The sequence below is a fragment of the Varanus komodoensis genome, unplaced genomic scaffold (assembly GCF_004798865.1).
Source record: "Varanus komodoensis strain SLA01 unplaced genomic scaffold, ASM479886v1 scaffold53, whole genome shotgun sequence".
NCBI lineage: Eukaryota > Metazoa > Chordata > Lepidosauria > Squamata > Varanidae > Varanus > Varanus komodoensis.
The window spans coordinates 5329587-5344928 of NW_025336126.1; the positions used below are offsets into that span (position 1 = coordinate 5329587).

The 15342-nt window shown below is 48.9% G+C and overlaps 1 protein-coding gene across 1 annotated transcript; it reads right to left on the minus strand.

Annotated features, from left to right (window-relative positions):
- Positions 1–3250: 3250 nt before the first annotated feature.
- On the minus strand, positions 3251–11778 carry PRODH2 (proline dehydrogenase 2). Its single transcript, XM_044447724.1, has 10 exons — positions 11539–11778; positions 10386–10579; positions 8682–8802; positions 7872–7955; positions 7639–7719; positions 5789–5935; positions 5472–5638; positions 4764–4874; positions 3925–4013; positions 3251–3420 (listed from the first exon to the last, which is right to left on the minus strand). Exons 1-10 carry the CDS (start codon positions 11776–11778, stop codon positions 3251–3253), a joined length of 1404 nt encoding a protein of 467 aa, XP_044303659.1.
- Positions 11779–15342: the final 3564 nt, after the last annotated feature.

Here is a 15342-nt window from a genome sequence, read left to right on the forward strand (position 1 = left end):
CGGAATCACTCGCCCCCTCTGCTGTCAACGACGGAACACACACGCACAGCACCTTTTGGGAAGGAAAATTGCGGAATTCCACATCAAATCCCAGTCGGAACTGGGAGGTGAGGTCAAACCTCAGTTTACAAGAGACTGAGTAAGGCAAGGGGGGTGGGCATGGGGGGGTCAGAAATATGGGAGCTCAAATATCTTGCTTTTGACTGCCTGATGTCCCTTTTTTGCACCCATCCGATCTATCCCCTAAGCTGCTGGCTGCGTTTTGGCAATGCCTTCCAACCTGCCCCAGGAATCCCACCTCCGTCCCTGCAATCACATTCAATAAAGGCTTCACTGGACAGGATTCCCTTGTTCTTGGTTTCTTGCGGCACCACCATGGCAGCGGCCGGCCAATCTGACTGCAGAGGTTGCAAAAGCCGTTTTGGTGGCTCACGTCTGACCCTGCCTTAAGCGGCTTATCCGCATTCAAATCCTTGCTCTGAAGATTGACATATGGGCTGAAATAAACAGATTAAGCGGGAAATGGGAGCCCTGAGTTGGAAAGGGGCCCGGAAATCTTTTCAGAAGCTGGCCTGGGAACCGAAGCACCTGGGTTCGATTGGCCATTTCCAGGAGACTAATGTGGGGCCAGCTTGTCCTGCGAGGGAGAAGCTGGGAATCGCCTCCTGGCAGCTCGGTTAACCTGGCCCATTCCAAAGGCCCCCCGGCTCTGCTTGTTTCCACTCTGCAAACCTTGGTAGATTATAAGCCACGGGGCTTGAAGCAGCTGCTGCCGTTCCACTTCTCCATCACTAATGCTAATCGCTGTTGGGGGAGAAACGGGCAGGGCAGCAAGGACTGGCTAAGGTCATTACTGGGCACACAGATTCAGCTCGGTTCCTGAGCTGCTATTCCCCTGCTGCCCGGCCATGAGCCCAGCTTGGACCAGCGCCTGGATGATGGGTGGGGGAAAGGGGGTGCCTCTCTTGAGGATCCCCACAAGACCTGTCTGCTGACTCTTCCTGTTTTTAGCCAAACGGTGTCTGCTTTCATAGCCTTCCAGCAAAACAACAGTCACTAAAGAAGCAAAACCTAAACAAACAGCCCCCCACCCATTGTTCCAACCCCTTTCTGGACCCTGAAGTTCTGTCCACAGAGACAGAAGCACAGACGCTTTCCGTTACGGCGCTGTGGTCAAATCCCATTTGTTCTGTCTAGCACCTTTGGCCATTTTTGGCAAGAGGGCTGGCTTTAATCCAGTTATTCCTGCCCATATGTGCGGGAGCCCAGCTTCCTGATGCGCAATGTTTATTAAGCCCATTATATAAAGCCCCGGCTCCCCTCCTCCCCTTCTGTGGCCTTGCCTGCAGCTCCTGTTTGCAGTGTTCAGCTGCATGCCATTAAAACACATGCATCGCCTTGCATCATCTCAGCTGGCCTGGGAAAGAGGCAGCTGAAGGAAGGCCTTCAGCAACAACTCCGTCAGACTATCAGGGCGAAAAGGGCAGATATCTTGCTGGGGTCCCTTTCTGAGCACAGGGGGGAGACCCAGAGGAGGGATAAGGGGCAACTCCTGTGAAATGCTTTACCTTGCTGGATCTTACTTTATCAGGAGTGCTCCATTTCAATAGGGGAAATAGCAGGATGCAAGTAAAAATAATAATAAAAAAGGATATAAGTAAAAATAGGCCGGATTTTCTTTTCTTTAGTTCTTACTGTGTTGTGGGTTACTTCTATGTAGCGACATCATTTAAAGAAAATGGAATAAAGAAAATGGGGTGGGGGAACGACTCCTAGTGCTAGGATCTTCTGTGACAGATAATATAATGTAGAGATTATCATATATCAAGAGCCTACATTAGGATGCAGTAGTGGTTAAGAGCATAGGTCTGGGACTTGTGGGATCTGAGTTCTAGTCCCTGCTCAGCCATGGAGCCAACTGACTGACTTTGGGCTAGCCACAGACTCTCAGCCCAACCTACCTTACAGGGTTGTTGTTTGGGGGATAAGATTGAGAGTAGGAGGGAGAAAATGATGAAAGATGTTTTGAATTTGTTAGAAAAAAGTGGGATATTGATTAATTAATTTAATAAAGATGTCCCATTATTAACCAGGGCAATGGGGACTTGCCCCCAAAATTCTTTGTGGATTTGGGTCATGTCAATTATTGTCACCTCTTTTTGGTGGTCCATTGAAGCAAGGAAAGCAGAAGTCCATGTTACAAAGCAGATGCAAATCCCAAATATGTTTTGGGATTGGGAATATGGCCCATTTATATTCTAGTAAACATGTACAGTGGTACCTTGGCTCACGAACTTAATTCGTCCCAGGTCTCTGGTCGTGACCCAAATTGGTCATGAGCCAAGTCAAATTTCCCCATAAGGGTCAATGTAAATAAGGTTAATCCGTTCTTCAACTATTTCTTTTAACTCACAAAAATTTCAGTCAAAGTGACAAAGAACAACAAAGATCGTGGCCGTCTCCCCCACCAGCACAAACGCAGCCATCTCCCCCCACCCGCAGCACGACTGAGATCACGCTCGTGCAGGGAAGGCGGGCACGCTCGCAATTGTCACCCGATGCAGAGTTTGCGACCTGCGGCAATTTTTTTCTGAAATTTCTGTTCTCGACCCAATTTAGTCATTAACTGAGGCATTCGTGAGCCGAAGTACCACCGTATACGGAAAAACCAGCTTGGCTGCTGGCCCACATGGGCAAATACTCCCATTCCTGAATTTTAAGGAGCTCCAAATCCTGACAACTGGCCATTAAGTAAGGCTTCACTTCGAGGAATCCTGAAGATCACCTGAAAATGTATCACACCATCATGCTGAAAAACAACAATATGGCAAGAGAGTGAAAGGTTCTCCACAAAGCTTATCTCTGGTTGCAGCGAAGATAACTCTGCCCCTGTTAGCCACTCTCTTCCTCCAGTCCAAAATGGCCCTCGCACCTGCTTTTCCTTCTGTCTCCTTAGGCCTTCATAGTCCTAGCTCTACCTATTACCCTTACGGCACATGGTTAAGCTCTACCTAGGCGTGATATGGTATCGTTGTCATTTTAATGTTGACAGCCTCATGACATGAAGCCCTGTGAGTGTCAGGGTTTGGGATGCCGGACACCCAGCCGCTCAAGAGGGTGATGTTTTTGAAGATCATGCGGAACGTGACATGGGGGTGGCCCAGGGTGAGGGTGGAGGTCCATGGAGACCTGTTTACATGTGTTTGGCAAACAAGAACAGGCGTGCTTTATTGGGATATTTGAGAGTCCCTCAAGGCTGCCTCAGGATCCGTCTCCGCAGCTCCGAGCGTAGCAGATCTCGCTCCTTTCGGATACCCTGGAGGACACTCTGGTTCTCGTGAGCACGGCGAGTCAGGTAGGGGATCACCTCTTCCACAGAGCCATAGGGGATAGATTTATAGATGGCGTAACCTGCCTGACCTAGGTTTGGGCAGGAATAAAGAAAGAGAGAGGAGGTCAACATATTGCAAGGAAAAGGAAAAGAGCACCAGAGGACAGTGGTGTAGTGGAACCAGGGCTCACAGGAGTGTGGCGCTGGCACTTCCTTATTAGCAGAGATTATGCCGTCTTTTGCTACCCATCTCAGAATTCCCTGCTTGTTCTGAGCACAGCTGCAAATCTCACAGCAGATGGGGGGAAATTAATTTTCCCTGCAGTAATATATTGCATCCCGTTGCCATGCAGAACATTTTTCACTGACCTGGTATCAAGTGGGCAATTAAGACCCACGCGCATTAAAAACCCCTCTGTTCCCAGTGGAGATAAAACTGCTGGATGTGATTTGTTGATATGGATCAAAGCAACTGCCTGGATTTTGGGATTCTCCTTGGAGGCATGGGCGGCCACAGTGAATGCCTGCATGTCTAATGGACCAGTAGACCACGGATGGAGGACAGGGCACAATCAACAAGGACAGTCACTCACCCAGGGCCAAGGACACCTGGTCACACATGCCCAGCAGCTGCCCGAAGCACACCAGTCCAGCTCCTTTGTCAATGCTCATCTCTGCCATCCTTAAAATGGATAAAGCAAACACGTTCCATATGTGCCAACCAATGCACAGGCAGACGCTACGAGCCGGCAGGACGGGTTAACTTTGCAGCTCAGCCACAAACTCACCGTGGCTGGCGATAAGCAACTCAGGTGCCTCTGTATCTCAGCTTGATCCCACCCATCCCACGGTGTGGATCGCATGAGGATAATATTGACACTGGCCTACACTGCTGGACAGTTCTAAAGAAATGTATACAGATTACTTATCCCTGGTAAGAGGCTCAGCAGTGCTGGATGTCTGTCACAGAGCAGGTGTAGCTGGATCTCATGCCTGGAACACCTGGCCACATGTTGAACTTGGCTATTTTTCTCCCATCCCCTGATTTTAGTACCTCCCATTCTGATGAAGAGTTCCTGAGAAAGTTCACACATTATCATGGAATGTGGGTTGATCCTAATAAAGATATTGTCCAGCTGTGGATTCTGGATTATCTTTCTGTAGATAATAGAGAGGCACACAGAGAGACACTTAGATACACACATAGCTGCCTGCAGTGGGGCTGCCGTTGGGGCCAAGAGCCAAATTAGGGTGACTGACACAATGAGAGCTTGGACTGCAAATTTACCACTACACAATTGCATAGCGTACAGTGACGCCTCCCTTTGAGGCATGAGGAAACAGCTCCTGGGGAAAGGGACATTTGAGGCAACCCTTGAGTAGGTTCTGGAAGATAAAGGCAGATCATTATGACTCGTTTGCACCCTTGTACCTTTGCACGGTGTGCATCACAGAAGCTTCGTTGTGCGTGGCCACGATCAGCTCAAATTTTCCCTTGGAATGAGGCACTCGGTCCAAGCAGAAATCCAGGCAGCGCTCGTAGCTGTATCCCAGAAAAAGGGAATAGGCATTCAGCACGGATGGAGATTCCCAGCAGGAAGTTTAATAATGGGAACCTGCGACACAATGTTGTGTTGTAGACTACCTTTTTACAGCTAGTGCAAGCTTTCCACCAATTGATGCATTTATACCTAACCTCAGCTAGATCGCAATCCTTGATTTTTTTCATCGTTGCCTCCTCTTTAGTCCTGGAGACATATTAAACTAGTGGCTTGGTATATACCAGGAAATTACCTAACCAGATAATTTTGTCTACCCTCTTTATTTATCTTGGTCTCTCGCCATCCTCTCCTTGTCCAACCAGGGCATTCCACTCCCATTTCCACTTGTTGTTTTCTTTCTCTTTTTCCTTTTCAGTCTGTCAATACCCCACACCACCCGTTATCTTAAGACTTTTCATCCTTCTGCAGATCAGAGACCTGTCCAGGGTCTGCTGAGGCGTCTCCTTTGTGCACAGCTGGAGCAGTTTTAGTCACATAAGCACAAGCAGAATGCATGAGTCAGTCCAGGGCAGACCGAGATTCCCACGGTTCAGGTTCAGACTCAGCAGAGCCTGGAACAGAACAATGAGAGCCCCCACCTTTCATTGGTAGCCTCCCAGGTGGGTTGGACGGGATCGGAATATCCTTTTTCCTTTGCCAGCTTCCGTTCCTTCTCCAGATAAGCTCCCCTGACCAGTTTCACTCCAAAACACACACCCAAGCGGTCTGCGAGGGCCGCATCCTGATGCATCCGCTCCAGTGTGTCCTGGAGAAAGACAGAACTGGTCAAAAGCAATGTAGCTGCTACGGAACATCTAAGCGCTAAGGAATCCTCTAACGCCAGTGAGCCAGCCATTTCCCTTGCAGGAAGTGCGGTGGGCAGAAGGAGAAGGGCAATTTTGGGAAGGAGACCCACCTTGAGATACGCCTGATACGTGTTCCAGATCCATGGGTGTTGTGTGTTGCAGGTAGCCATCATTGCCACAGTCACCAGAGTCAGGGCAGGGTTAACATAGGTGTATTCTGCATCCACTAGAACACGGACACCCTTTTTTACCGCATGCTGTAGAGGAAGAGGAAGAGAGTAAAATAAGAGAAGCATTTGGTAGAACGGATCCACTTTTCTAGTGCTGGAGAAGTGGAAGGATTATCCTGTGTTCCACCCAGTCCTCCAAAACAATAACTGAGGTTCCAGACTACAACAAACAACGACACGGCTTCCCAGAAGCATTTTCGAGTAATCTTTCCTAAGACATGAAACTGAGGGAGGGTTTCAAGCGGAGTTCCAAAGAAAGTCCTCTTTGGCAGTGGGAATACTGCATGATTACTGATGTTTAATGGATGTGTGCTGATCGTTAAGTGATGGTTTCCTAAAAGGCGAGGGATCTCTCTTTGCTTTTGAACGACTTGCAAGGTGTATCCATCGGACCATTTTAGACTGCACATGCAAATATGCAAAGACAGAGTTTCTTGCTCTAGTTGGCAGAAACCGGGAGCGCCAAACTTCTTTTCTGAGGGGTTTCCTGACTTGTATTAAAAGCCTGTTCTCCTTCTCTTATATTCTGCTTGTGTACATCAAAAGAAAGCACATTGCAGAAAAGAGACCTTGGGTGCATCCAGAGGAGGTTTTTTTATCACAGTCACTTGTTTCAAATGGGGATTTTTACAGGGGATCATTGGCTTCTATTTGTGACTGGCGCCCTTTCTGTCTCCAGGTGTGCTCACTCATCTAAGGGAACTGAAACCTAGTTCTCCACAACTGCACCATCCACAAAATAATCTCTGGTGCTCTGTCATGTATTTGAAACTGAGCTGTCAACTTTTCATCAGGCTTCTGTAGCTGTTTCTTTAAATGCAGCTTGACCTGCAGAAGTTACCCTGGGAAGCTTACAAATGCATGAATGTTCTCACTACAGATTGCTATAAGAACAGCCCTCTGAACAGCTTCAGTTCCTGGGTTATTTAATTCAGGAACTGCTGTTATCTAGTGAGAGGAGGGGGCCCATTGCTTCCTCCACTCTGGTCACTTCAGCCTTCAATTAACAACCCACTTTGGACACATCCTGAGAAGGCAAGACTCCTTGGAGAAGACAATCATGCACGGGAAAGTCAAAGGCAGAAGAAGAAAAGGAAGATCAAATATGAGATGGATGGACTCCGTAAAGGAAGCCACTGCCTTGAATTTAGAAGATCTATGCAGGGATGTCACGGATAGGATATTTTGGGGGGGCTTTCATTCATCAGGTCTCCATGAAACAGAGATGACTTGATGGCATAAAACAACAATAGATCGTTGCTGAGTTAACTCTGGCTTGATAAACATCTAAATAGCCCAGAGTTTCCAGTTCAGGTGTCACCATAACAACTAGATGTTCCTGAGTTGTTGATTGAAGTGCCAAAGATGAGGGAGGCAGTGCTCTTGCTTGTTGCTGCTCAGCATCAACAAACCACGGTTTAAACAATCCCTGGACTGTCATTGCATGCAAACGTGGTCAGTGTCAAAAGCACAATGGCTGGGGCAGATTAAACCCTAGCTATCTGTGCCCCACGTGAATCTGTTGTTAACAATGCATGGTATAACATGGAACAGAAATTATTATGTATGCCTACTCAAAAGCAATTTCCACTTTGCTCAGTGAGTCTTACTCCCAGGGAAGTGGGTCCAGGATTGGAACCAGAGAATACATTTTTCTTCCCAGACTATGTTGTTTAATAATAACTGGAACCAGTTGAAGGGGCTCATGAAACCACCATTGTTTCTTGTACCTGTGCTACGGAATTGAGCCGTCTCAATGACTTTCGAAAATGTTGGTTCTCTTCTTCGGTCAAGCAGCAAAACTTCAGTTCCTGGTGGTGGTGGTGGTGGTGGTGGTGGTGGTGGTGGTGGTGGAAGAACAGAATAAATATCAAAATGTGTTCTTGGGAACAAATATATTTAGCCAAGATGCAGAGACCCAGGAAAGAACTGGGTGGGGGTGGGAAGACTTGGGGAATCTCACCTCTCCTTTCATGGCAGACACCAGCCTCTCTATGCTCAGGTCAGACATCCCTTCCTGCTTTTGCAAATGCAGAGTAATAGTCCTCTGTGAAGAGAGGAACAAAAGCAAATTCCAAATAAAACCAGAATAACTCAACTCCACTCCCAGCAACACTCCCAGAATGGAGCCAGAATTAGGCCTGGACGACACATGCAGAAGAATGAAGTGACAGAATGTTGAATGAGCATCAAAGTTTTTAGATTGTAGGTCAGTGCCATTTCATGCATGCTCTTAACCCTCACTGAAAGTGGAAAGCTAGCACATCAGGGAATTGCGGGGCTAGAACCCTGCCCCTGAATTGCTAGATTTTATTCACAGAGAGTTAAAAAACAAACACATGAAGTTATATGCTCCATTTTGTCATTATTCTACTGCATGTGCTGGTGAGGTCTTAGTCTTGCTATGCCCCTTCTCCCTCCCTCCCTCCCTCCACATATACTCTGCAACCATAACAACTTGATGTTCTGCACCAGATGAACCCAGATTCTGCAGCTTTGCAACCATGGATCATGCAATTGTAGGATTTTCTCTGTCTGGATCTAACTCTTCTCAATCAAATGCCTAAGAAATAAGGCCTTCCAGAGAAATATCAGTCCTTCTTTTATAGACTTTATAACCGAGAGAGAGAGAGAGAGAAGCAAATAGTTATAATGGGAAATAGGAGCAATATCTACAGGTACCTAGTTCGGCCATAGAATACCTCTCCACCCACAGTGTTCCTCCGGAGTTAAAGGAAGGTCCCAAGTCCCTCTGCCGTCCCACAAGACTCACACAGAGCTCAGCGGCCATGAGTGCCGTCACCTTCAGCTGCATCATGGGGTTGGTGGTGCTCCCCACGGACAGATCCACGCAGGTCATCATGGAGTTGGCGTTCTCGTCATACCACCTCTCCCTTGTCAGGGCAGAGAAGACCCCTCCTCAGTGCAGGGCAAGCAGCACCCCCAGCCCTCTGATGACCTCCAAGCACCCGCTTCTGCTGCCCTCCTTTTGCTCCCCCTCCCAAGGCGGTCGGGCAGGGGCAGGCAGAGGGGAGAGAGTTTGGCCTACAGTTCCCATAATCCTCCCCACTGGCCTCGCTAGCTTGGGTTGATAGCCCCAGCTTAAAACATCTGGAGGGTCACCCATTGCTCACTGGCAGGGACCTGCCAAGGCTTGCTTTTGCACAGGTGTGCTCTGCTGGGGGAGTATCACAGGCGGAAGGCTGGTGGGGCTGGAGCCGAGGGCGAGCGTGACCCTTCTCTCCTCTGGCCAGGTAGGAGCAGGGAAGCGGCAATAAGGCCCGGACTTCTCTGTCCAATCTTTTCACCATACATTATACATAAATACTCTGGGAGTCTTTCTGGCTGGGGAGTGCCATAAATATACTTCAGATAAATGAATACTGTCCAAAGCAGGAAGGTGGATTCATCTTTTGCTTGCTAAACCGCATCTGCAGTTCTGAATTTGCCTGTTGTAATACGTGCGTGCGTGTGTGTGTGTGTGTATCATACATATATGTGTGTGTATCTCTCCACTTTAAGAGCAACAAACCTCCTTCTACCTTTAAAGTGGCCCCAGTCACCACTTCCTGAAACCAAAACCCCGGTCATGAAAAGAGCGTTTTGCATGTTGCCACAAGAGGTGTGAATCAGGACTCCCCTGTTAACAAGAATAGGCGCACACCCCACCACCCGCTCCCTGTCCCAGACCCAGATAGAAAGGAAGCATGACTCATCCAGCCTTCTTGGTAAGCTGTGAAACCACAGTGGTAGGAAGCGATGCTTGAATTCTGCACGGAGCCGTCTGGGCGCATGAGAAGGCTTGTGCGACCCAAGAGGGCTGAATGTCTTTCAGCTCGGGGTGGGTGGGACAGAGCCAAAGACACGTGGGTGAAGCCAGCATGCAAAGATGGCAGCTTTGTGTGTGTGTGTAAAGCCTGTGTTTATTTTTATTTGTGTATCAGACTGATACCCAACCTTTCTACCAAGAAATGGTATGCGACACAATCACTATGAGTAACTACGCCGTGGCAGGAGAGGTGTTCTCAAGGAAGATCCACCAAGTAGTCAATGGTTGGGGGAAGGGGTGAGCTGAGCTTTTGGGGAACCCCAGAGGGCAAGACTGGGAGCCAGAGGGAGACAGAATTGGTCCCCAGAACTGAAGCTCTCCCCCCTCCTTTGCTAGTTCTGTCTTCAGACTTGCCAAATCACGCCTCCTCACAGCCTTCTAAAATCAAAACCCAAGTGGAACAACCTAGTTTGGGAGAGAGGATTCCCCATCCCCATGATTCAAGCATTGACTCAAAGTTTTCTAACAAGATGTATCTAAATCCTGGATAGAGTGTAATAGTACAATATTCCAGGCAACCCACTCTGTAATTATCCTTATTCAGAAGATCTGAACTCTTGCAGGCCCAGAGTATTCTCCTCCCTTCCACCCTCAGTACTTTACATGACATTCAGTGGTCCCAACCCTGTCCCGTCTCTTTCTACTCACCCTTCCTTTGCCTCCCCCACATCTTCTTCTATGGGAACGGCAAGGAGGGGGCGGACCCCCAAGTCCTGAAGCCGTTGCAATGTGCCCTTGATCTCTTTGTGAGTCTCGCCTGCCACAAACTGTCCATAGAGTGTAAGACGGAGTACGGAGTTCCACAGCCGGCGGCCCAAAACTCGTCTGGAGATGGAAAGGAGCTTGGGAACAGAGAGAAATTACAGGGTTTGGGGACAAATTCCCAAAGTGGAGCCCGGATCAATGGTTACAGCAAACACATTTGGAGAGTGACTCAGGACGCCTTAAAAGCTGGTAGATTGATGGAGACAGAAATTTTGCATCTGCCAGCTGACTGTGTACTTTCGGCCTCTGACACATCTGCAGAAACCATTGTCACAGTAAACATCTGTGCAAGGATGGCCATGGAGAGTAAGCATGGCTTGGTCAAATGCACGCCAAGCAGGGGCCTTGTGAATGGCCCCAGGCCATCTCCGGCTCCTCAGCTTTGCAGCCTGCTCCTTCCTGCCTTCCTTCATCCATCCGGACAGCACCGGCAGCAGTAAGCAGGAGCTGAATCCACACCCTTTCTGTTCTTGGCCCGTTACCTCCCAAGCAAGCCAGAGGCGGCAAGGACAGGACGCAAGAGAGAAGGTGGGGCAAGAGCCACTGGCGGCACCGGTGCTGAGAAGGCAGGCGTGCTGGTGGAGGGGCCCATTCGGGGTGCCTTGCCCAAGGCACCTCCGAAACCTTTGGGGGCCCTGCACCTCCTAGCCCTGAACATGCCACAAGGCACCTTTTGCAGGTAGGGATCGGCGACCCCTCCCACCTTGCTCCCAAGACCCCTACTCTGCTAGCAGTGGTGCCAGCCGGGCACAACTTTGCAGCAGATGCAAAGGACCCTACACAACAGGAGGAACGCAAAAGCCTCCGACTCCACAACGAGAAGCAACATGAGCAATCCATGCTACCAGCTGCAGAGCTGCCCCATTCCAGCACGACCGTCAAACCCAGCACCCCAAGTCTGCGTTTGCAGCCTGGCTCTCGCAGTGCCCACAGTCCCATCCAAGCCCAACGGGGTACCCTTGAGCCGGCAGGGGCTGACTGAGGTGGACTGGGCTGGGCGGGTTGTGGGCCAGGACTCAGGGCCTCCTTGTCTCACCACAGGTGCTTTCTGGACCAGCCGCGGAGAGGAGCAGAGCAGGAACACCAGCAGTCCCCGAGTGAGCTCCCAGTTGCTCTTGAGGCGGAAAACCTTCCCATCGTCCAAGTTCAAGGATGGGTGTGGAGTTGCAGGCTTCTTTGCTGCAGCCTGGGGGGCCGAGGATTTCTGGGCGGCAGCCGGGGGGCCCCAGAGGGCTACTATCTGGCGGCGCAACAAGTGAGCCCTGCAGTTCAGCATGCCGCCGGCTCCGTCTGAAGGTCACACTACAGCACCTCGGGGAAAGCAGCATCTGGCGCCTGCCCCACAGTGTCTGGGGGCAAGCCAGAAGTACAGGAACGGTGAGTGTGGCCGTGGGACAAGAAGGTGCTGCCTCAGCGAGATGAGCGGGGGTGGAAAAACTGTGCAGTAGGGTAGAAAAACTGCTGAGGAGGAGAAGTCACTCATTAACATCCAGGCTCCTACTTCACTCTTCACTCTGCTCCATTCCTTGATCCCATCAGATTCCACTTCCTTTAGCAAGCGCCCCATATGTCTCGATACCCTGGATCCTCTTGGATTCCACTGGTTCTTTCTGCAATGTTTGGTTTCCACACACACGAGGCTCACTTAGTTCCCACTCGATCTTCCCTTGCAGTGTCCTCGTTCCCACATACTCTGGTCTCTCTGGGTAGCAACGGCTGGCCCTCCAAATGTTTTGATACAGCTTTTATGAGTCCTCATTAACAGCACACCAATGGTGAAGGATGATAGGAGCTGTAGGCCAAAGGGTCACAGGTTCCCCAACCTCCCTCTGTACGTTGGCTGCCTTTGTAACCACAGCTAAGTTCATTTTTCCCAGGTATTTGATAGTTTGTGCTCTACTCTTTACACTCTAAAGTTTTCAAGGTGGTTTCCAATCAAAAATAACATTCAAACATTAATGGCCTACTTAAGGGCTGAAACGTGAAAATCCATCAAAAGGCTTTGTGCAGCTGTTCCTCTCCATCCTTTTTTGTGACAAGAAAAGTTACAGAACTAGTGGTGGGGAAACAGAGGCTGTTTATGAATGGGAGACTGTTCTCTCTGGACGTGCACGTGCTCCACGCGTTTCATGCCTGAAGTGCGGCAGTGGGCACCAAAGTAAAACCAAAGCTATCACTGCATGCCAGTGTTGGCATAACCGAGGAAGGATAGCATTGTTGAGCCCCAGCAAACAGGGACCTGATCAAGGAAAGGGAAAGGAAGAAAGGGAAAAAACAGCTCTTGGATAACTGTTTTTCAGAGATAATTCTTTTCAGTTAACACTGAAAGATGGAACAGAAACATGTTTATGAAAACTTCCACCAATCATTATTTTGTCCGCATGGTTCCTTATGCTCTTGGCCACTTAGTAACACGCATGTACTACTCTGAGGATGGTAAGAGGTGGAGCTTTCCGTTGAAGATCCCTAATTCCTTGGCATGTAGTGCTGTATCAAACAGCGACTCTCCAGTTGAGCTATAAATTCGGATTGTTACATCTCGGTGTTCTAGCTGGCCACCCACAACTTCAGAGTGGCTCAAAGCAGATTTTGCAAAGTCATTGGCCATGGTAGTGGGGGAGGGATTATGAAAGAAGTGGTCCAGACATCTGTAGGGCACCAGCTTGGGGAAAGCTGCTCTAAGCCGCTGGTTTATTTATTTTTTTAATGGAAATTCACCTTTCAGGCCAATCTCTGCTCTTTTCTTCGGGTGGGCAACAAAGAGATCACCACATGTTTAACCATTGGTCAGGCTGGAATTGAAGCCTCAAACTCCTGGACCTTTTGCTCATTCTGGTCTAAATCCCTGTATGCCTCTTCCACTCAAGGTTGACACTTACCTTAAGAGGTTTGGGTTGGAGGCTCCTGTCCTTAACTCTCTGCTCTTTGAGGGTTTCATTTTCTGTTGCTCCTTCAAAGTAGAAGATGTTAGTATGTTTTGTTTTGTTTTTAAACACAAGCAGAAGGTAGCTGGGAAGTTGTCCAAAAATGGCCACTTAGGGCATTCCTCTAAGATTGAGAGTTGTGACTTAGAAGGTCTCCCTCAAGAATTTATTAACTTCTTAATAAATACAAGATTGGGTTACTAGCCAAGGGGGGACACTGGAAATGGGCACGAAGCCAGCTTGTCACATGGAAAAGAACACACCAAGAGAAGTCCCTTCACTGAAGGAGTGGAGGTTTAAGACAAGAATAAGCAGCTTCTGTTAATAGTGCTGAAGGAAGCATTTTGCAGAAGGAAAACTGCAGTTGATGTCTTCTAAGATAAGAGGAAGAAATGGTGCCTGCAGGAGCCAAAGCAAATGCTTTTGCAGGAGACTAGCCAGATTTCTATGGCTTGAAGACAAGGCAATGATATTTCAGGTCATCTCCAGCCCCTGCATCACGAGGTGCTGTGGACAGATGCTTGCAAGAGGATCTTGTTTGTGGCACCCCAGTAATGAAATTCCTTCTCCAGAGACTCCCTGGACCCCATGTTCACAAGAAGTAAAGACCTTTTTATTTTCATAAGCTGTTAGTGCATTTTAGTCCATTTTAGAACTCCACACTAATTGTCTTTCCCTTTGGTTGCTTTTGAGGCTGGTTTTCATATGAGTTCTGTTAGTTGCTCAATACTGTCAAGACAGTGGTTTAAATCCAGGATCCATTTTCCGTTGGCAGAGGAACTCCTTGGCGTTCCTCTTCCTGCACCCTCACAATTGACTCCATTCAGCAGGACCCCCGGTGACCCTTGCAATGTTCAGAGGGCTGGAGGGCATCTGGCAGCTCGCTTCCACCAGCAAGGCTGCACACACCCCAATCCAGATCCAGCCCATTGCTTTAAAACGGATGCTTACATTACTGGACAGAATTAGTATTTTGTTGATTTCCAAGTTTTGTTAATGGCCCAGAGGACTTGATCTAGTGGCAGTACAAGTGTTCCAGACAGGCAACGAGCTGCCAGATTAAGGCATTAGTCTGCAGTCTTGAGAACTCTGTAGTTCATGAGGCCCGTTGCTTCTACACGAACTAGCCCTTTTATCTCCAAAACTGACATCCACCACTCATGGGAGTCAGTACCGATAACCCACACAATACCTCTGCCACGATGAGGGCAAACCTTGATATTGCTGTTCTCTGGTTTTCGTTTTACATTAGAACAGCCTCCCTCAACTTGGTGACTTCAGGAGGTTTTGTACTTCACCTCCCACCAGCCCAAACCAGCAGAGCCGATGGTTAGGAATACTGGGGATTGTAGACCAAAACACCGGATTGAAGGCACCAGGTGGAGAGAGACCAACTCAGAGAGAGACCTGGCTAGTGCTTTTTTTCCAGCATGGAACACAATTGCAGTGCTGGTCTGTCCAGCACATGCTGGCAAAGAACTAATGAGGCACCTAGTGGTGGGGAGGACTTTCAGGTGTCGCAAGAGTCCCTGCTAGGATGGGTTTGCTATCTAATGCTTGACAAAACAGCCGTATCCCAATAAGAAGTGTCTGCAGCCGCACTCGAGACCCACAAATAAAGGTGCTTGTCCTCAGAACCGAAGTCCTCTGGCCAGGTGGCCAAGTGCTGGAGCGCCTTGTTTGGAGCTCTGCTGCAGCTTTCTTGCCCAGGGGGGTTTCTTTAAATAAGAATGCTTGTCTGAGCAAGCAAAGGGGCGCTTGGAATTCCTAAGGGCAACAGCGGTGGAGACAGTGGGGAAATGGACTGGTGTGTAAGAGGGACACTTTAATCCCTTCCCTCATCTAGCAGGGGAAAACTGGGAGCTACTGCCAACCATTTTTGGGCTGTGTCAGTGAGATTTACTGTCCATCTTCCC